Source organism: Mesoplodon bidens (assembly GCF_964165515.1).
Source record: "Mesoplodon bidens genome assembly, contig: HAP1_SCAFFOLD_923, whole genome shotgun sequence".
Taxonomy (NCBI): domain Eukaryota; kingdom Metazoa; phylum Chordata; class Mammalia; order Artiodactyla; family Ziphiidae; genus Mesoplodon; species Mesoplodon bidens.
This window is the reverse complement of record NW_027671466.1, coordinates 10,106-31,894: the sequence shown is the minus strand read 5'-3', so window position 1 is coordinate 31,894 and position 21,789 is coordinate 10,106. Positions and strand designations below refer to the sequence as shown.

General features: G+C 48.0%; 1 protein-coding gene across 1 annotated transcript in view; it reads left to right on the top strand.

Annotated features, from left to right (window-relative positions):
• LOC308611321 (GRB2-associated-binding protein 3-like) overlaps positions 1-12,012 on the top strand; it is a gene marked incomplete at its 5' end in the record, with an annotated part of 32,011 nt that extends 19,999 nt beyond the window's left edge. Inside the window, 2 exons of the mRNA XM_081260148.1 lie at positions 7,150-7,266; positions 8,574-12,012. Coding sequence (XP_081116274.1) covers positions 7,150-7,266; positions 8,574-8,690 — 234 coding nt within the window. The 3' untranslated portion in view covers positions 8,691-12,012. The remainder of the gene's footprint in view (positions 1-7,149; positions 7,267-8,573) is intronic.
• Positions 12,013-21,789: the final 9,777 nt, after the last annotated feature.

Below are 21,789 nucleotides of genomic sequence, written 5' to 3'. Positions count from 1 at the left end.
TGAAATGATCACCATGATAAGTCTAGTAAGCATTTGTCCCTCCATGACTTACAACAATATTATTGATCCTGTTCCTTACACTGTAGAGTACATTCCCATGGGTTATATAATGGGGGTGTGTACCTCCAAATCCCCTTCACTTTTTCCGCCCACTCCTCACCCCCTCCCTTATGGCAACCACCCATTTGTTCTCTGTATCTATGAGTCTGTTTCCATTTTTTGTTTTTGTTTTTGTTTTTGTTTTTGTTTTGGCTGCATTGGGTCTTCATTGCTGCACGCGGGCTTTCTCTAGTTGCGGTGATTGGGGGCTACTCTTCATTGTGGTGCACGGGCTTCTCATTGTGGTGGCTTCTCTTGTTGTGGAGCACGGGCTCTAGGTGCATGGGCTTCAGTAGTTGTGGCTTGCGGGCTCAGTAGTTGTGGCTCGTGGGCTCAGTAGTTTTGGCTTGTGGGCTCTAGAGCGCAGGCTCAGCAGTTGTAGTGCATGGGCTTACTTGCTCTGCAGCATGTGGGATCTTCCCGGACCAGGGCTCAAACCCGTGTCCCCTGCATTGGCAGGTGAATTCTTAGCCACTGTGCCACCAAGGAAACCCCTGCTTTTTGGTTTTTGTATTTGTTTTATTTAGATTCCACGTATGAGTAAGATCATGTAGCGTTTGTCTTTCTCTGACTTATTTCACTTTGGCATAACAGCCTCTAGATCCACCCATGTTGTCATAATGGCAAGATTTTTTTTTTTTACTGGGTAACATTCCATTGTGTGTGTCTCTCTCTCTCTCTCTCTCTCTCTCTCTCTCTCTATATATATATATATATATATATATATATGCAAATGTACATATACACACACACACACATATATATATACACATCCGTATACCACATTTTGTCCATTTATCTGTTGATGGACACTGAGGTTGCTTCCATGTCTTGGCTATTGTAAATAGTGCTGCAGTGAACATGGGAGTGCATGTATCTTTTCGAATTAGTGTTTTTGTATTTGGGGGGGATAAATACCCAGAAGTGAAATTACTGAATCATATTTTTAATTGAGGAACCTCCATACTGTTTTCCATAGCAGCTGCACCACTTTAGGTTCTCACCAACAGTTTAGGAGGGTCCCCTTTTCTCCACATCCTCACCAAATTTGTTACTTGTGTTCTTTTGATGATGGCCATTCTGACAGGTGTGAGGTGATGTCTCATTGTGGTACTGATTTGCATTTACCTGCTGATTAGCGATGTTGAGCATCTTTTCATCTATCTGTTGGACACAGGTATGTCTTCTTTGGAAAAATGTCTATTCAGGTCCTCTGCCCATTTTTTAATCAGATTGTTTTTTTGATGTTGATTTGTATTTGTTATTTGTATATTTTGGTTATGAACCTCTTGTCAGATGTATCATTTGAAAATATCTTCTCCCATTCAGTAGGCTGCCCTTTTGTTTTACTGATAGTTCCCTTTGCTGTGCAAAAACTTTTTAATTTGATGTGCTCCCTTTTATTTATTTTTTGTTTGTTTTTCTTTCTCTTGCCTGAGGAGACATAACCAAAAAATATTGTTAAGACCCATGTCAAAGAATATACTGTGTGTTTTCTTCTGGGAGTTTTATGGTTTCAGGTCTGGTATTTGTCTTTCATCCATTTTGAATTTGTTTTTGTATATGGTGTGAGAAAGTAGTCCTGTTTGATTCTTTTGCATGTAGCTGTCCAGTTTTCCCAACATTTATTGAAGAAGCTGTCTTTTCTCCATTGTATATTCTTGCTTCCTCTGTCGTAGATTAATCGACCATACAAGTATGGATTTATTTATGGAGTCTATTCTGTTCCATTAACCTATGTGTCTGTTTTTTTGCCAGTACCGCAGTACTTTGATTATAGTATAGTTTGAAATCAGGGAGTGTGATTCCTCCAGCTTTCTTCTTCTTTTTCTTTCTTTCTATATATATATTTTTTGCTGCACCCTGGCTTTCTCTAGTTGCAGCGAGCGGGGGCTACTATTTGTTGAGGTGTGCAGGCTTTTCATTGCAGTGGTTTATCTTGTTGCAGAGCAGGGGCTCTAGGTGCAAGGGCTTCAGTAGTTGTGGCTCGCGGGCTTCAGTAGTTGTGACACACAGGCTCAGTAGTTGTGGCGCACGGGCTTAGTTGCTCCGCAGCACGTGGGATCTTCCCGGACCAGGGCTCGAACCCGTGTCCCCTGCATTGGCAGGTGGATTCTTAACCACTGCACGACCAGGGAAGTCCCTGTTCTATGTTTTAAAATTTGATGAAGCACTTCAGTAGGCAAGGTACCGTGAAAACCACATGACCACCATATAAAAATAATCTTAAAATGGTAGAGAATATAGTTTTAAATGTATTTTTTAAATCCAAAACTCAACTGCCAAGAAAGGAAAGGGGATCTCTCAGGCCAAAAATATTGAGAAATTGCAAATCTTGAGAATCAGTAGGAATTACAAAAAATAAAATCACATAAGGAAGTAAGTCATTATTAGAAATATTAGATTTCACATATAAAATAACTATGTTTTATATATTTAAAAAATAAGATGAGGAGTTGAAAGTTGGACTGAGTCACAAGATACTATTTAAAAATGACCAGGTGGGGGCTTTCCTAGTGGGGCAGTGGTTGAGAGTCTGCCTGCTGATGCAGGGGACGCGGGTTCCTGCCCCGGTCGGGGAAGATCCCACATGCCGCGGGGCGGCTAGGCCCGTGAGCCATGGCCGCTGAGCCTGCACGTCCGGAGCCTGTGCTCTGCAACGGGAGAGGCCACAACAGTGAGAGGCCCGTGTACCACAAAAACAAAACCAAAAACCAAAACCAAAACCAAAACAAAAACTGACTCAAGTAAAAACAGAAAACACAAATTATTAGGGAAACTGAATACGTAGGGAAATTTTTACTACAAAGGATCACGAGGCCCCCAAGACTTTACAGAAACTTTCTATCAGAAGGAAGCGATCATTGCAGTCTTATATAAGCACCTCCAGGGAATGGCAAAAAGAGGAAATATTACCCAGCTTATTTTATAAAGCTAAAATAACTTGATACCAAAACAAATAGCACTAACATAAGTAGAAAACTTTATAGCAATCTCACTCATTCATGCAGGTTAAAAAATCCTAAGCAAGAATAAGTCCAACCAAATCTTGCACGTGAATGTTCATAGCCTCGTTTTTCATAATGGCCAACCAGTGAAAGGAACCGAAATGTTCACCAAGTGATGAATGGGTAAATAAAATGTGGTCTGGCTACACAGTGGAATGTTATGCAGCCATACAATGAAATCAGATATCCATGAAACAACAAGGATGAACCCTGAAAGCAATACGCTGAGTGAAAGAAGCCAGTCACAAAAGACCACTCTTTGGGATTTCTGGACCCAATTCCAGGATGTGTGTGTGTGTTGGTTGGGGTGGGTTCCCACATAACACCAAGCAATTCTCGGACACCGGCAGGGTGTCCAAGGATTCAACTCAATTCTGACACTTTCTACCAGGAGGTAGCATCAGATTCCACAGGTTAAGGGTTCAGTCCTACAGGACTGCCCACCCCTTCCAACTTCAGCTGCTAGTCACAATCCCAGGTTGTTATCTGTGCTTCTGACTGACTGGCTACAGATTGGAGGTTCCCATGTCCCCCTCCTTGGGTTTGACTCATTTGCTAGGGCAGCTCACAGAATTCAGGGAAGCACTTACTTAACATTTACTAGTTTATTATAAAAGGATATGATAAAGGATACAGATGAACATCCAGATGGAAGAGATGCACAGGCCGAGGCATGAGGAAAGGGCCCAGAGCTTCCACGCCGTCACCAGGGGCCACTCTCTCAGCACCTCCAGGTGTTCACCAACCAAGAAGCTCTCTGAACCCAGTGCTCTTGGGTTTTATGGAGGCTTCATGATACCGTATGACTGGTTAAATCATTGGCCGTTGGTGATTGAGTCAAGCTCCAGCACCTCCCCACTCCCCGGAGATCGGGTGGGAGCCGGGGAGTGGGACTGCAATTTCCAAGCCTGTGATCTCATGGTTGGTTCTCCTGGCGAGCAGGAGGCACGTTGTTAGGTGCCACCTGAAAGTCACCTCGTTCCTATAGTGAGACATCTCTGTCATTCTCAACACTTAGGAAATTCGAAGGGTTTTGGGAGCTGTGACCCAGGAATTGTGGACTGAAGACCAACTATATATGAGAAATAAATATTTGGTCATCTGAATGACCAAATATATATTTCTTGTAAATCACAGTATCACAACCACATATTGTATGATTCCATTTGTATCACATGTCTAGAATAGCAAATTTATAGAGACAGAAATTAGATTAGTGGTGGTTGCCTAGAGCTTGGGGAGATAGTGGGACTAGGGGATGATGGCTAAGGGGTGCAGGATTTCGTTTTGGGGTGATGAAAATAATCTAACATTGAGGTGATGATTGCACAAATATGTGAATAGCCTAAGCACCACTCCCCGGAGGCTGACCACTGTGGCTTCCCCTCTCCTACTCCACACAAAAGATGAAGTGTAGTCTCTGGAGAGAGTAAAACAAGGGGTCTCTGCCCTGTGGGGTGCTAGACACATCTGACCAAGAATACTAGGCTAAAAACAATGTAAGTAAATATGCACAGTAGATACACGAGCCTTTCCCAAACCCTTTTCCAGTGGCTCTCTCCCAGAATGTTGACAACCAGACCTTTACCCTTGGGTCTAGAGATTCGAAGACAGTTCTCTGACCTACTTGAGCAGCCCAAGAGGCGAGACATGGGTCATAATATTAGGGGCTCCCCAAGAAAATCGTCCAGCTAGGTCACCTTGCAGTGAACCCCACAGCTGACAAGCACCACCAGATCAGCGTTTTGGTCTTCCACACTTAAATGTGAGCAGACAGCCAATGATTTGGTCAGACATCTCAGGGAAGCTCTAGCATAAAGACAGAAACCAAACAAACGGACTGGAGGAAATGAAAACTATGCCAGAAGGAGAAACATTTTTTAAAAAATCTATTGTTCCATATATATGTGTCAGCATACAGTATTTGTGTTTCTCTTTCTGACTTACTTCACTCTGTATGACAGACTCTAGGTCCATCCACCTCATTACAAATAGCTCAGTTTCGTTTCTTTTTATGGCTGAGTAATATTCCATTGTATATATGTGCCACATCTTCTTTATCCATTCATCCGATGATGGACACTTAGGTTGCTTCCATCTCCAGAACATAGGGGTAAGACAGGAATAAAGACACAGACCTACTAGAGAATGGACTTGAGGATATGGGGAGGGGGAAGGGTAAGCTGTGACAAAACGAAAGAGCGGCATGGACATGTATACACTACCGAACGTAAGGTAGATAGCTAGTGGGAAGCAGCCGCATAGCACAGGGAGATCAGCTCGGTGCTTTGTGACCGCCTGGAGGGGTGGGATAGGGAGGGTGGGAGGGAGACGCAAAAGGGAGGGGATATGGGAACATATGTATATGTATAACTGAGTAAATTTGTTATAAAGCAGAAACTAAAAATAAATAAATAAATAAGAAAAAAAATCTATTGTTACAAATATTCCCTGAGAGATGAGCTGTTACAACCATAAATTAAAGGAATCTATCAAGTCACTCAAGCACATTAACATGCTAAAGGAGAGAAGTGATGTGATTGTCTCAGATGCAGCAAAAATATTCAGTAGAACTGACCACCTATTCACATATGGGAACGTGATATGTGAGCAGAGGCTGCATTACTGGGGAAAGGAGGGTTGCCCATGTGGGATACAAACAGAACAAAAGGGAATTAATTGTATCCCCGGGTCACCACCACATGTTAAAATCAGTTGAGGCTAGATTATTGCTTAAATGTAAAGGACAAAACTTTATAACTTAGAAGAAGATGTGGGAAAACAAATTACAACCTCAGCATAGGAAGAATTCTTTAAACAAAATACAAGAGCAAGCTCCTCAGGAAAATATTGATATATTACATTGAAAGCGAGAACAGTTCTTAATTTAAAAAATACCAAGAAAAACCCACTGTAGACTGTGATGGGCTATTAGCAACACACATAACCAACAAATGATTAGTCTCTTAGATGTGTGAGGAAGTACGGAGGAAAATCAGAAAAATACAAGCACTTCAGTATAAAAGTTAGCAAAACAAAAACAAACCTAAACACATAATTCACAGAAGAGAAAAAAATAAATGACCCATAAACATATGAAAGGATGGCCAATTAATTAAATTATCAAGGGCGTGGAAAATCAAATCACAGTAAAATACCATGTTCGACATATCAGGCTGGTGATAGTCAAGTTGAAGGGGCCCACATCCCAGGGACACCCTAGAAGTTCTTCCACAGGTGCATGAATGCTCACAGCAGCATTGCTTGTAAGAGCCGCCAAACTGGAAACAACTCAAATGTCTGTTGTTGGTAGAACAGTTAAATAAATTATGCAATGGAATCATGTATGCTAAGGAAAATGAATGAAACAGGGCATTGACATGGGTGAATGTGAAGTATGTAAATGGAGCGCAAATTGAAGACACCACAAGTGCATACAATACGGTTCTACTGATAAAAGTTCAAAACAGGCAAAACAAAACAGTAGGCCACTTAAGGACATTCATAAAACCATCTTTGAAAAGAAAAGTGGTAAACACCAAGTTCAAGATAGCACTCACCCCCTTGGGGGGCAAGAAGGCAGCAGTAGAAGGGGGCCCTCGGCATGGGCCGTGTGTGTCATGTAGTGGTGGTATATTCTGAAGCTGGATGGTGATGCCATGGGTGTGTGTTGCACACGTTATCACTGTTTGTATTGTATAAAGTATCTTTAAATGCATTTGGGATGTCTTTACTAAAGCTTTCATAAGTGTGATTGACCTTTTCAGGATTTAAAGTCTCTAAGGTATCATGGGCCTGTCAGATCCCTAAAATGATTTCTTCTTGGGGCAGATTTTGGCCGACTGCTTCAATGGTGAATGAAGGCATAGCCTCCTGTGCAGGCCAAATGGGCTGTATTGTATTTCAAAGCCAGCTCTCCTTCCGAGGTGCAGGCTGAGCTGCACGGGACTCATCGGGCCGCTGTTGTCCAACGGCAGCTGCTCCTCCCCTGGCCAGCCCGGCCAGAAGTTGGTAACCCGCATCCTGTGACGTTGGTTTCTAGGAGGAGCACGGAGAAGCCAACTTGCTGAGCAGTGGAGCTCTGACGTGGACGAGGAAATTCAGCCTGGACTATTTAGCCCTGGACTTCAACTCAGCGTCACCAGCCCCTGTGCAGCAGGTAGGAAGTACTCTTGAGTCTGAGACTTGCCAGGAGATCCCATTTCGGTTTGGATTTTGTTTGGATGATTCCACCATGGATGTTCTCCTTGCAAAGTCTTAAACCTACAGACACGTACAGTGAAGAATCTTAAAATCAGCCCTAATTCTGCCTCCCAGAAGTCCTGGTGTATTTCCCTCGGGGGTGGGTTCTTTGCACGTCTATGTGTAAATGTATGTAGTATTCGTGCTCTTCAAATCTTGGACCGTAAGGTTTGCTGAGAAATTGCTCTGGCAGAGATGAGGGTGGGGTAGAGTGTAGTCCAGCCATAGGAAGGGCCTGCTGAGGAAAGAAGTAACAGTCCCGCTTGGCTAGACTCTGGGGAGTGGTGACGGAGCTCTCAGCTGGCTTTGAAACAGCTCCGTAAAGGGCCTCAAGTGCCAGGTTGGGCAGTTTTGACTCCTTTGAGCGGCATTCTTGTCTGTGGAGTGCTCAGCAGAAATAACGCCTACGTTGAAGCCTGTCGTGAGGATTAAGTGAGTTAATACATGTCAGGGACCTTAGCCATTGACCGGTGTCACTCACTGCCCAGGGGAAGCCATGGAATGAATGGCTGGTAAGCAGTGGACGACAGCTAAATAGTTTTTAGCACGGGATGGTCATAGTCTAGACTGCGCTAACAATGTATTGTTTGATGAGAAAAATCACCTGCTGAACAGAATATACAGTATAATTTCACTTTGTGCGTGTGGAGAAAAAAAGAGTCTGGGGGGCTTCCCTTCCCTTTGGCTGAATGACCTCCCACTTCTCCTTTACCTTTCATTTCATTCCAGACACCTAAAATGATACTCCAGCAAAGCTGGTCAGCAGGATAGACAGATAAGCCCAGACGGTGCATTAGTCAGCTCTGGTCAGCTGTGCAGTGAAGACAAGCCCCGAATCTCTGCGGCTTTCGACCGCAAAGGCTTCTCAGTTGTGGCCTGTGGGACAGTCCATCACGGTCCCCACGTGAGGCATGCCGGCGTCGTGGCAGGGGAAAACGGGAGAGTGCAGGATCACAGGACGCCTGTCTTCTCTTTAGGAGGGGCACCCGTCACCCCACGCACATTATATTGGCCAAGGCGAGTCAGCTGGCTAGAGCCAAGTTGAAGGGAGCAGAGGTGAGGAGAGATTTACACACGTTCACACGCAGCATGACGTTTCTGCAAGTGACGACCCAGGGGGGAGGGCCAGCCAATACTCGACACTGTAATCCACCAGAGACTGACTGACGTTGTGCCGAATTTTTAAATTTGATGGAATGAAACCTTTTTCTTCTCCCCCTTCAGAAACTTCTCTTTTCAGAGGAGCAAAGAGTAGACTATGTCCAAGTGGATGAGCAGAAGACGCAAGCTCTCCAGAGCACAAAGCAGGAGTGGACGGACGAGAGGCAATCCAAAGTGTGACGGGGCTGGGCTGCGGGCAGGGGGCTCTGAGGGAGGCCAGCCCTTGTCACCGGCCACACTTGCCCCTGCCGAGCCTCAGGCCGGTGGACTGGGATGTAGAAGACTCCATTCGGGCAGGGTGGGAACAATCAAAGCAAAAGTGGCATTAGAAATCTTCTCCAGTGGAGCCCTTGACGTGCAGATTGGAGCCAACAGGATGACATCTTTTGACTCCAACGCCTGAAGTTTCGATCTCTCTCCTGTGCTTCCACTGGAATCATAAATGACCCTAGGAGAGATGCGCCTGGACACCATCTTGTCCTCACCCCTGAAGACACAGTGCAAGACACCAAGCCTAGTGATGGTGGCAGAAAGACAATGCGAGTGACAGGAGCCTTGAGTCCCGAGGTCCGTGATGGGCCTATCAGATGACACTGGTGGCTCTAAGGACAGCGTGCTTGAGCAGCCACCTGTGGCTGGGCGTCCCACTGCTGTTGGCCTTTTCCTGGCATGCTTTCACACGCATCGTCTCATCTCTTCCCCTCAAAGACCTCGGAAGCTAGGCTTGGCGGAGATCACCGCTCCCACTTTGAGGAAAACAATACCAAGCACCAGAGAGGGGAACGCTTGACCCAAGATGACTCATGGAGTGAGACAGCAAGTCAGGCTCCTTCCGCCGTCTTAAGGCTGCGTCCGTCGCTTAGGGTAACTTCGGAGACGCGTGGGAAACACGTGCAGACACGGGATGACTCATCATCTCCTGTCCCTTTCATAGGATCTCGAGCAGGTGCTTGTATACTTGAAAGGTATGCCTGTCGAGCCAGGGTTTCTTTGTATGGTCTTCAAACAGGGCACTCTAACATAATCAGCAGTTACCATTAGAGACACCTCCCGACAGTCAGTGTGAAATCCGTTCTTGGTTCACATGGTCCCCTTGCCGTGTGTGTCCCGTGAGCTGGCTAATGCTGGCAGAAGAATCTTTGCCACCTCGGGGAAAGCTATCCCTGGCCATCCTGTGCTGCACTCAAGCTTCTGAGTGACAGTTATGATCCAAAACAAAGCCAAAAAACAGACCAAACGCCGGTGACTTCAAGTCTCAGGTTTCCTGGCTAATTTTCCCTTCTGCTTTAGTGGTGACGAGCCCCTGAGACTGCACACGTTCCCCGCAGGCAATGAAGGCATCTTGTCACTCCTTCCTTTATGGGGCGCTGGGGTTCAGGGGACGCAGACAACAGGCTCGACTGGGCTTGGAGTTTTGCTTAACGCCCATTCCCAATCCTTCTGAGCACCTGCAGCCAGAAGACAAACCTCGCCAACTGGGTAGTAGGCAGGTTCTGGCCCACTGTTCTGCCACGGTGGCTTATATACGAGGATGCATCAAATAGGCGGGCAGGTCTGCGGCAGCCAGGGTTAGGCAGGGCACCTGTAGGCTTTGCTGCAGGGTTTCAGGGTTTCAAACTGCTCCGAAGGTAAGTGCCAAAGTCTTGGTTTTCCAGACCATAAAAGAAGTAATTTTGATGTTCAAAGCAGCACGGTCTGGTGACATCATTTTCTTCCCAGAGCAAGATGGGGGCCAATTGCCAAGGGATTTAACTGAGTTAAGAGTCCTTAGTGAGTTTGGATGGAGCCACGAGAGGGCTCCCTGAGCCTACGGCCTGCTCCACGGCCAGAGCCTGTAAAGAGCTGCCTTCTTCCTTCTGTGACTTGCAAGGAGTCACAGAGCCTCAGGCAAGAATCCAGGGCTACAGACGGCCAGTTCCCGTAGATGGTGGCTTCCTTATGTGTGGGCCACCTGTGTTTAGCTCACTGATTGCCTGACAAAGGCCAGTGCAGAAAAATTGTACGTCCAAGTGTCAAGAACCTCACCAGATTGAAGAGAGATTGGAATAGTAAATGCAGCTGAAATTTTGTCGGCAGTGAAATGTCATCCAGTTGACCAAAAAACAAAAATCTGTTTCTACAAAACATTTCCAGGGACATACTTACTGCACGAAACAATAGACACTTGAGCAGTGTGACTTGTTTGGAAGTGATTAGGGATTTAAAAAAATATGACTTCACCCTCATTTCCAGGGTGGATGGGATGATGTCTTGCTTTGCTAAAAACTGCTAATGGATGGCTACACGAAGGCATAATGATTCAGGGACACAAAATACAGGTAGTTTTGGAGCTGACGGCAGCATATGCTCCTGAGAAAGGCACCGTAAATCACAGCGATGCCGGCCAAATCTTGTTTTCCGGCAGAGATAATCCACGTGTAATAGAGGGCTATGATTCTGATGGGGTCTGAGGGATTTTTGTGGGGTTTTTTTTTTAACAGAAATGATCCCAGATACCACTCCAACTCAAGTACACATGGCATGTCTGTACACTGTGCAGAGTACACCTTTCTAGAAGATTTGGGAATCAACATAACAGGACAGTGCAGCAATTAATCTCGCATTATTTTCTGTAGCTCCTTTTTGGCTTCGTTTCCTTCCGTCTCCTTTCATTAGGAAATACTTCCAGATCAGGCGTTTTGCCATGCAGAAAGGGGGACCGAAGGGACTCAAGCCTAAATCCACAGGCCCAGGAACGTTGGGAGTTAAGCTTTCCTTGGGGAGGGAGGAGCCCTGAGGCCCAGCACACAGCCTGGCTACAAGGGCATGGTGTGACCCTGGGGACTGTGTCCAGGCCACTTCACCACGCAGCAAGCAGCAGCTGAATCGTGGCCGTTGGGTCCGGGTCGAGACTGATGGCTCCCCTTAGGCCTGGCTTCCCCCTCTCAAGGCCTCCTCCTCGGTCCCCGTTCAAACCACCTTTGTATCCACAACCGTGCAGATTTTTAACAATTCACTATGTTTTTACTATTTCATGTCTGGCATTAATAAAAGTCTTATAAGGAGAGGAATCGTGACCTAAGTGCCCTCTTATTTAAGTGATGACATCTGAAAGACTACGGGACACGTTTTGAAACCTGAATAAGTGGAAATAGACTTCATTGCCATTTTCAAATACAGCTGACTTAACCTGACTCACATGGAATGACCTACATCCGTGTCACTTTGCTGCAAACAGTGGAGCAGGTGGCTGTAAGAAGTACTGCTTCTGCTCAGCCAAACCACATCTTGACATCTGGGTCAGCAGCTAGCTTCGATAATTGGCAGTAAACTTACCGGCTCTGCCAGTTACCACGTATAACACAACCGTTGTCATTACTGACATTAAAAAGCAACAGCGCCCAGCTTGCTTCTCCCCAGAGGGGGTCTCTTGTGCCACCACCTCCCTTTTCCCTATGGCTGAGACTCCCAGTTGCCCTGGCTGCCAGGCCAGCAGCATCTCTAGGCCACGATGTGAGGCAGAGACAACCAGAATAGCAGGGGCTCAGGTCTGGGGAAAACAGGCCCAAAGCAGAAACCCTACAGCCAACGGGAGTCCTGGTGCTGAGAGAGAGGAGGAGAAGCCACGTGAAATTCCTCACCCTGGTCAAGTACGAGGCTGATTACCATGAACGCTTTTTCCTGGCACACACTCCAGGCCGAGCCCTTGGCCTAAAGGAGAGCAGGTCGGCCCACTAGGCTAACCTGGAAGCAGGGGCCGGGAAACCTGACCTAAAGGTCTCTGAGCCCCAGGCCCCTCGTGCTCTGGCCCCTTTACTTCACCAGACAGTTCCCTAAGTATCCAGCTTTCTACTTCTTTATTTTCCTTGATCTTAAATTGCATTTATTGTTATCATTTCCTTATTTTAATTGTCATTTGTTTTTATAAATTTAGTTTTTATTTTCTGCAACTGAGAGAGAGTGGCAGTGGTGCTGGCCGCAGCAGGGGGCCCGATGGGAGACAGCAGAGCTGAGACGCAGGCTCCGCGCCACGGGCACTTCACCGATGGCAGAGGGGGGCTGGAGAGCCTCGGGGACAATCAAGGCTGCCAGGTCACTGGAGCCCCACGAGGATGATGACGAACCTGACCCCACTCTGCCGCCGCCGCCTACAGACATCGGTTCCTGGGGGAGCTCCATGGGGAAGGCAGAACAATCCATGGGACGCGTCCCCTCTGCCTTATCACAGCCATTTGGCTTCCATCCAGCACTGTTGTTCTGGTCTTTGTTTCATGGTCAAAACCTCCATTTCAATGAGTTTTATCTTTTGTTTACCTTTGTATAAACAAATGCATCCTAACTGTTTTATATCCGTCTTGAAATTTTAAATCATTTCCATTTTTTTGTTCTTCAACATGAGACTTTTAATTCACTTTCATACTCTATGGTGGTAGAAGTCAGAATAGTGGTTATCTCTATTGGGAAGAGGCAGGAAATAAAAAGTCAATTTGTAAATTATACTGTGTTGTAGAAGGTGATGAGTCGTATGGAAAAGAACAGCAGGAAGAGGATGGGCTGTTGGTGGCCTCAGGAAGAAGTAGGCCGAGAAGACGAGATCTGGGCAGACTCGAAGGAGATGAGAGCACATTCCAGGCAGGGAGAACAGACTGTGCAAAAGCCCTAAGTCAGTAGAAAACCGGGAACGTTGAGGGCACAGGCAAGAGGCCAGCGTGGCTGGCATGGAGTGAGCAAGAGAGCAGAGGAGGTAAGAGAGGCGATGGGGGATTCACAGATTAGAATGTGGGGACTTGCTGGCCATTACAAGGACCTCTGGCTTATATTCTGGGTGAGAATGGAGCCCTGAAGGGAATTAGGCAGGGGAGACGTGATCTGACTTCTATTTTGAAAGGCAGGATCAGCGTAGCCACCAGAGCTGCTGCGTGCTGGCAGGGGAGATGCTCCATCATCACCGTCGTCGCCATGCCCACCGCCACCATCCCCAGCACCAGCATCGCCCTCCCTCCAGCCCACGCTGTCAGAGCTCTCTGGGCTCTGTGCCGGCGGACTCCGTTCACGCACATGCAGGAACAGGGACCGGATCTCCCCCGCACTGGCTTGAAAGAATCCCCTAAACGCAGCCAAAAGTTATGAAACACAGGCTGTGAAGAAACTGGGCCTCGGGTGAGGGAGGACCGTCAGTGACCTCTGGGAGCTGAGACCCCAAAGAGGTGAGCCGTGCAGCTGCCCCAGCTTGCTGTCTACACGGACCGTCCGGACCGAGTCCAGCCGCCTCCCCGGGTCTCGGGGGTGGATCGCAGAGCGCACGCAGCCGGAGTTGGCGGGTGGAGGACTGGAGAGGACACAGCGGCACAGGGACAGAACCGTGCCCAAGGGCGGAGGGTCCACTAGCGGAAACTCGGAACTCGGGTGACATCATATACAGTACTCAGACGGATCTTGTCTCAATCGTGTGGAAAACTAAAAGCTGCTCTGCCCCCACCCAGAAAGTCTCAAGGCAAGACTCAAAAGGACCAAACTGTTTCCCAGGAAGTTAACAATATTAGATTTTTTGAAGTTCTGGAATATACCTAGGAAGAAAAGTACCCAGCACCCAAGGAAAAGGGTATGCTAAGATTCAGAAAAATCCAACCCATTAGGAGGAGACAGATCAATTGATAAAAGACATCCCAATTGGAAAGGAAGAAGTAAAACTTTATCTGCAGACAACATGATTGTCTATGTAGAAAACCGAATGCAATCTACACGAGTGAGGAGAACTAGTCAGTGAGTTTAGCAAGATCACAGGATAAAAGATATCAGAGGAGCTAACTCCACCTGCCCAAACGCTCAACTAATTGTTCTTGTCCCAGCACTTTTCTGCACTGATCTGAAACAAGTCCAGTCAGCCACAACATTGTTCTTTTACTGTGCCTAGGGTTTTTCTCTTCTTGTGCAAACTAAGTTTTTAATTTTAGTAGGAAACCAAGCCGATTGTGACAAGGATGTTGGGAAACCAGAAATCCGGTAGTAGGTGTATTTTCTGAAGAGAAACTGTGAGTCTTTCCTTTTTTAAAGACAGTCTGTTTCCTCTCCCTCTCTCTCCCGCTCTTTTTTTTTTTTTTTCCATGCCGCGTGGCTTACAGGATCTTAGTTCCCCAACCAGGGATGGAACCCGTGCCCCTTGCAGTGGAAGCACGGAGTCCTAAGCACTGGACTGTCAGGGAATTCCCTGTGATCAAGAGTCTCAAAAAAGAAATAGAAAAGTAAACATTTAGATCAATATTTCCAACTTTTGGAATATACTTTCAGGAAATAATCATTCATGGAAAGAATTACATACATGAATTCCACTGAATCGTTAACCATAGTAATGAAAAAATTGAAAACAACTTAAATGTTCAATGATTACATTATGGTGCATCTTATATACCTCCACTCAATAACATATTTTTGAAGAGTTTTTAGAATGTGGAAAAGCTAGTATGTTAAATGAAAAAAAGTCAGGAAAAAATTTAATGCTAACCTTAATGACTTCTACATTGCATACCGTTATACATTTACTGTGCAAGTGCAACTAAAAAAATCGTTCTAGAACGTTGACAGTATTTAGTGCTGGACATCGGGCTTTTCATTTTCCTAAACTGTCTTCAATTACCTTGTACTACTGGAATATCTGAATTCCAGAACCTTCCCTCCAACACGAGGACAAAGATAAAAAATCCAGAAATGCATTAGCTGAGAAGAAACTGTGACACAAAACAGTGGCCTAGTTTTATTTTCTGCAGTAATACACATTGAAGCATCCCACTCCTCGAGCCGCAGGGAAACAAAACAAGTGAACCAAGAGATACCAAGGGCCAGTACTGGCAAAAAATTAAACCCAAATAACAAAGTGGTGATTACTCAAGTTTGAATTCCCTAAGCCTTGCCTAGTAGGGGACACAAGGTTAGGCCTCAGCCCCCTTTCCTTCGCGTAGCCTTTAGGGAGGCGAGGGCCCAAGGTGCTGAATATTCCGAATCACCAGGGAAAGCTGATCGAGGGAGGAGCTGATGGAAATCTGGAAGAGCTCAAGGTCTTCAGCAGTCCACGTACTACAAGTGAGGGGAAAGGAAAATCAGGTTAAAGGGGAGATCGCTCATGTAGGTCCAGGGCACCAGCCCCCAGGCCCCTCCGTATACCAAGCCCGTCAGCGCCCCCATCGCAGCACTCTTAAGACAGAGATCAGATCCCAGCACCTGCCACCGACCCCACCCCACCCCACCCCCGCCCACGGCAGACTCTTCTAGAACTCACATATCTAGGGCATTGCCATTCACTCTATATTCCTTCCGAATCATGCCTTGGTCACGCTGGGCATCTGGGGTCAGAGCTCTGCGGGCCATGTGTGCCTCCAGCGGGGATCGGAAGAGCACTATGAGCTTGCTGGGGGAGACGTGGTTAAGGCACCATCCGCCACTGAATTTGCTGGTATCTCGGGCTTGCCCACACCTCAGAGGCCCGTTTTTGCCCCAGGATGAGACCGCCCGGAGCTGCCTCCCTAACCCTTCGGTCCTTCCCCACCCCCCAGGCTCCTCAGGCATTGACAATCCCCTTTCCTGCAGGGCTGCCCGCCCCTGCTGCCCCTGACTGCGCCCTGCGCTCCCCTCCGTCCCCTCCACAGGCGGCCGCCATGTACCCTGCCACCGCACCGCTGCCCCAGCCCAGGGAGGCTCCACGGAAAGGATACAACACCAGCCGTCTGCTTCCAGGCCCTACAGCCGCGAACGCTGCATCTCCACCAGCTCTTAGGGCACGTGGTGCCCGCCCACCCTGGGGACCTGCAGCAGCCGCTCCCGTCGCTGCTCCTCCTCTGCCAGGCCCACGGGGGGCTTCCGGGCGCCGAGGACCACCCTCGCCTTCAGGGCTACCCGACCGACTCTGGTAACCAGGAGTTCCGGAGCTCTGCTGGCCAACTCGGCCCCCTGCACCTACCGCGCCGCCATCCCCCGGGGCCTGCATGGCCGCTGTGCGTCCCTCTAAGAGCAGAGGAGAGCCTGAGCGCCTCACGAGGCCACGCCCCTTCTGCCCAAGGACGCCCAGGGCGCCTGCGCACACACCCCTGAGGTCGCCTCCCGGCACCCGATTGGCTGCCGCCCTGACCCCCACGGGCCGCCCCGGAGACCCCGTTGGGCTGCACGGACTCGGTTCTGCCGTGAAGCCCCGCTCCTTTCGCGCGCCCCGGATGCGCCTGCGCAGACTGGCCCCCCCGGCGGGGCCTGGGCGGCGTGGAGCGGGTGCCGAGTGCCCACGGAGTCACCACCGAGACAGGAATGACGCCTTTCCACTCCCAAGGCCTTGAACCGTCTCCCAAACCATCTGCCCCAGGCAATAAGGGCCACCCACCCACCCCCATAGCCCCCCGACCCTCCCCCCGGTAAAGCCCAGAGTAAACCACAAACAGCAGGGGAAGCGTAGGACCTCCAAGCAGCGGGGTCTCCGCTGAGTGGGGAGGTCAGGGCTGGTGGGTGTCTCCACTGACCCCATCATGGAGGCGCCACCCGCATGACCTCGTCCAGACCCTATTACCTCCCAAAGGCCCGCCTCCAAAGTCCATCCCATGGGGGGGTTAGGGCTTCCATGGGTGAACCGGGGGAGGGGAGGGGGAGGGGCAGGGACTGGACGCTCCGGCCATAGGCCAGCACTGCTCAGCTAACCCGGGCTAGGTTCCCGTGAGTATTCTTAGCGGGGCGCCACTGACTTACCTGACCGAACACAGAAACAGCATCTTTCCTGACGGAGAGATGATCCACCTCAGCTGTCCTGAGAGATGCGCCAGCCAAGGCCTCACAGGTCCCCCAGCTGCGGGCCGGGACGCAAACGGGGAAACGAAGATTCTGTGGGTTAACGCCAGTCAACCCCAAGCGCCCTGAGGACGCGCCTGGAATCAAAGGAGCTGTGGCGGTGACACCCGCTGTGGTGATGGATGCTAATTCTACTTTCACTCCACCTCCTCTCGGGTGCCCCTCCCCCTCCTCGTGCTCCCTGCTGTCCTTGCCAGTGGTGTGGACCCTCCTGCCCCTGGGCCGGCCCGGTCCCTCGCGTCCCAGGGCCAGGAGGTGACACGGGCCGGTCTGGCTTCCTCTCGGCTGTTTCCAGGCCACTCCTCCACCTGCTGGGCTGGTTACCGTCCTTCCGCAGCCCTGCCCTCGGCCCCAGAGGCTGCCCCGAGGTGGACGCTCACTCAGTAGGCGCCCTCGCCCGGGCGGCCAGTGCTGCACTGGTGAAGCTTTAACAACGGCTCTCCAGATGCAGCAGGGGCGCTGCATCTGCTGATCTCCACGCTGTACCCACTCCCACCACAGCCGACTGACTGCAGGCCGCCAACACGACGTCACTGAGTGCCTGGCCGCAAAGACACGCTCCTGCTCGGCTGTCGCCAGCAGGTCCAAGGTGGCCCAGCACACCCCCAGGGCCGCACCGTGCGTCCCAGCACACACGGACACTCTGCTAGTACTCACACGGAAACCGTGTCACTGTGACTCACAGGAAGAGCACCCAGAAGCAGACTTCCATCTCGCTTTGCCCCCCACATCACACGTGAGGGCAACTAGCTGGCCACGCCTGGACCTCGCCCAGGACGCTAGTTCCAAAGGGGCCGGGGAAACGCAGCTCTCATTTCTCCAGCGCGTGTGGTAGAAGAGGCCTCACCGGACCGAGGTTGGAGTACGTGGCAAGGGGCCAAGCCACGGAACCCACCAGAGTCCTCCCTCTGGCTACTCGACATCTGCACCTGTGCTTTCTTTTTTAAGTATTTTTTCAGTTTGTTTGTTTATTTCTTTATTGGCTGCGTTGGGTCTTCGTTGCTGTGCGTGGGCTCAGTGGTTGTGGCTCACGGGCTGTAGCACGCAGGCTCAGTAGTGGTGGCGCACGGGCTTAGTTGCTCCGCGGCATGTGGGACTTAGTTGCGGCGTGCAGACTCCTTAGTTGTGGCATACGAACTCCTCAGTTGCGGCATATGGGATCCAGTTCCCCGACCAGGGATGGAACTGCATTGGGAACTCGCAGTCTTACCCACTGGACCACCAGGGAAGTACCCCCAATGAGTTAGTTTTTCTTGTTGTTTTTTAATGCATTTATTTATTTATTTGGTTGTGCTGGGTCTTAGTTGTGGCTCGCGGGTTCCTTGACTGTGGCAGGCGGGCTCTGTAGTTGTGGCACGTGGGCTCCTTAGTGGTGGCAGGCAGGCTCCTTAGTTGCAGCTCACAGGCTTCTTAGTTGTGGCATGCGAACTCTTAGTTGTGGCATGCACATGGGATCTTGTTCCCTGACCAGGGATCGAACCCAGGCCCCCTGCATTGGGAGCATGGAGTCTTAACCACTGCACCATCAGGGAAGTCCCCCAATCAGTTTTATCAGTAATAAAGCTGGTATTTAGGTTGAAAAACATGTCAAGGGAGATGTGTCAAAGGCTGCAGATGGTAAACTAGACCTATTTGAAAGGAGTGGAAAAGGACAGGCGGCAGGTGTGAGTGGATGGTGTCAGTGAACTCCTTGCAGAGGAAATGATTCGCGTGGTCCAATTTGTAAAGCCACATACTTTTTTCGGGAGAAAGCAGAGAGTACAGAAGTGATTACAATTCACACCAGACTAACATATAAACACGAGGAAAGGAGAGCAGGCCAGCTTCTCTGAATAATGGGCAGTAGGGAGCCGGACTAGGGAGGCCGAGCCGTGGTCTTGTACAAAAGCCAGGTGGGAATTAACGCCTCACAGTCACTTACGGAAGACTCAATGAGCTCTCTGTCCCACGTTTCCCTGTGGGAGTTGCAAAGCGGGAGCCGTGAGCAGACATTCTCATAGTTTTTTAGTTTTAGGTTTAGCAAATAGGTTTTAATCATCATCACTGGGGGAAAAAAAAAACCATCAGTGCAGAATTGGACTCACGTGGGTAGGTAGTGAGTAGGCGTGGACACTGGTTGGACATGTGCGGGAAAAGCCCAGAGAACGTACTGAGCAAGGGTCTAGCTTGTTGGCTTCTGCTGTCGTCCATATCACAAGAGGAAACTCATGAATTAACCAGCCCCACCTGAGGGTCTGAAACAAGGGCAGAAGGAGGGTCAGTGGGACGTCTAGGGGGCTCTGACTCCCGCCTCCGCGAAAAATACCTGATGGACAGCCTCATACATACCCACTAAGGGGACCAGTGGCAAGTTCCCAGGAGCAGAATTGCTGGGCTTTAGGGATGGGCAGACGTCACTGGATTCAGTCATGCCACGCTGCTCTCTGCTATGGCTGTACCCGTCTCCACTCCTACTATAGCCTTGCGACCTTTGGGGATTTCCTTTTCTGTAACTAGCCTATTCATATCGTTCGGCCATTTCCAAAAAAATTGGAATTGCTCTTATCTTCTTGATGACCAGCAGGATATGTTAAAAATATATTCTTTTTTTTAATGAATTAATTTATTTTTGGCTGCGTTGGGTCTTCGTTGCTGCGCACGGGCTTTCTCTAGTTGCGGCGAGCGGGGGCTACTCTTCATTGTGGTGTGCGGGCTTCTCACTGTGGTGGTTTCTCCTGTTGCGGAGCACGGGCCCTAGGCACAAGGGCTTCAGTAGTTGTGGCTCGCGGGCTTCAGTAGTTGTGACACGCAGGCTCAGTAGTTGTGGCGCACGGGCTTAGTTGCTCCGCGGCACGTGGGATCTTCCGGACCAGGGCTCGAACCCGTGTCCCCTGCATTGGCTGGCGGATTCTTAACCACTGCGCCACCAGGGAAGCCCCCAAATCTCTTCTTAATACTTGAGTCTTCGCTCCTTTGTGGTATCCTTTTCCTAATATATACTCATAGTTCCTGGGCCTGGGTTTAATATTTCTGATCCTTCATCCTCATATATATCTGAGGATGTCAGATAACACCCAGTAACTGATACTGTGGGGCACCTTGGAAAGATTGAATATGGAATTATTTCTGTCCACTGTGGGAGGAGAAGGAGACAAAGCTGTAGATGCTGTGTTAACAGGATGTCCAGTATCACATGCAATAGATGTATGTTTCTTTTCAAATGTATTGCAAATTGTTTGCCAAAAAGAATTACATCAATTCACACTGTCACCAATATAGTCTACCCATTGACTACAACCTAGTCAGCACTGGCTGTTCATTTTAGTACATCTAATTTACTAGTTATAAAATGGTATTCACTTGCTATTTTAATTATCATTTTATAAGTAACTTGTGGGATTGAATATTTTGCCATATGTACTACTTTTCTTTCCTCTGCTAACAAATTTTCTATTTGTTTGCTTTCCTAATTTTTGTCTATGTGTAATCTTGCTTTGTGATGGAAATCTTCAAACGTTAAATTTTCGTGAGTAAAAGAAAAAAATCCCGGGTCTTCCAAGCCATGAACATGATACATTTCTCCATTAATATAGGTTTTAAGTTCTCTTGTTAATAGGTTTTAGTTTTCACTGTAAATGTTTTGCACGTGTTTTATTAAATGCATCACTAAGTATTTCATGTTTTAGGATACTATTATAAATTATAGTGACTTTTAAATTTCACGTTTCTTTCTTTGTAGATTGCTTAGGATTTTCTACAGACACAAACATGTCATCTCTGAATAAAGATAAAGATAATTTTTCCAATCTGTATAACTTTTATTTTTCTTTCTTGTCTAGTGCACTGCCTAGGATTTCCAGGACAATACTTAAAAGTGGTGAACATCCATGCCTTACTCTCAAGTTCAGGGGTGGGGAAGTATATTTTCCTCCATTATCATTTTAGCTGTAGGATTTTTGTAGATTGCCTTTATCAGATTAAGAAAGTTTCTTTCTAGTCCTAGTTTTCTGAGAGTTTTTATCATAGTGGTTGTTGAATGTTGTCAAATGCTTTTTCTGCATCTATTGAAATGATCACATGGTTTTTCTCCTTTATTTTGTTAATATGATGAATAACTCTTGATTGATTTTTCAATGCAAAACCAGTCTTTCATTCTTTGGATAAATCTCACTTGGTCGTAATGTATCGTCCTCTTTATATATTGCTGGATTAAACTTGCTCATATTTAACTAAGTTTTTTGTGTGTAAGTTACTGAAGGATATTGGTCTATGGTTTTCTTTTCGTGCAATGTCTTCATCTGGTTTGGGTATTTTGTAATGCTGGCCTCATAAAATGACTTGAGAAGTGTTTCCCCTCCTCTACTTTGGTAATATTGGTAATATTTCTTCTCTAAGTATTTCATAGTATTCACTAGTAAAGTCATATGGGCCTGGAGTTTTCTGTTCCATTTCTTTCATAGATTTAGGGATATTCAGGTTTCCCACTTCTTCTTGAGTTAGT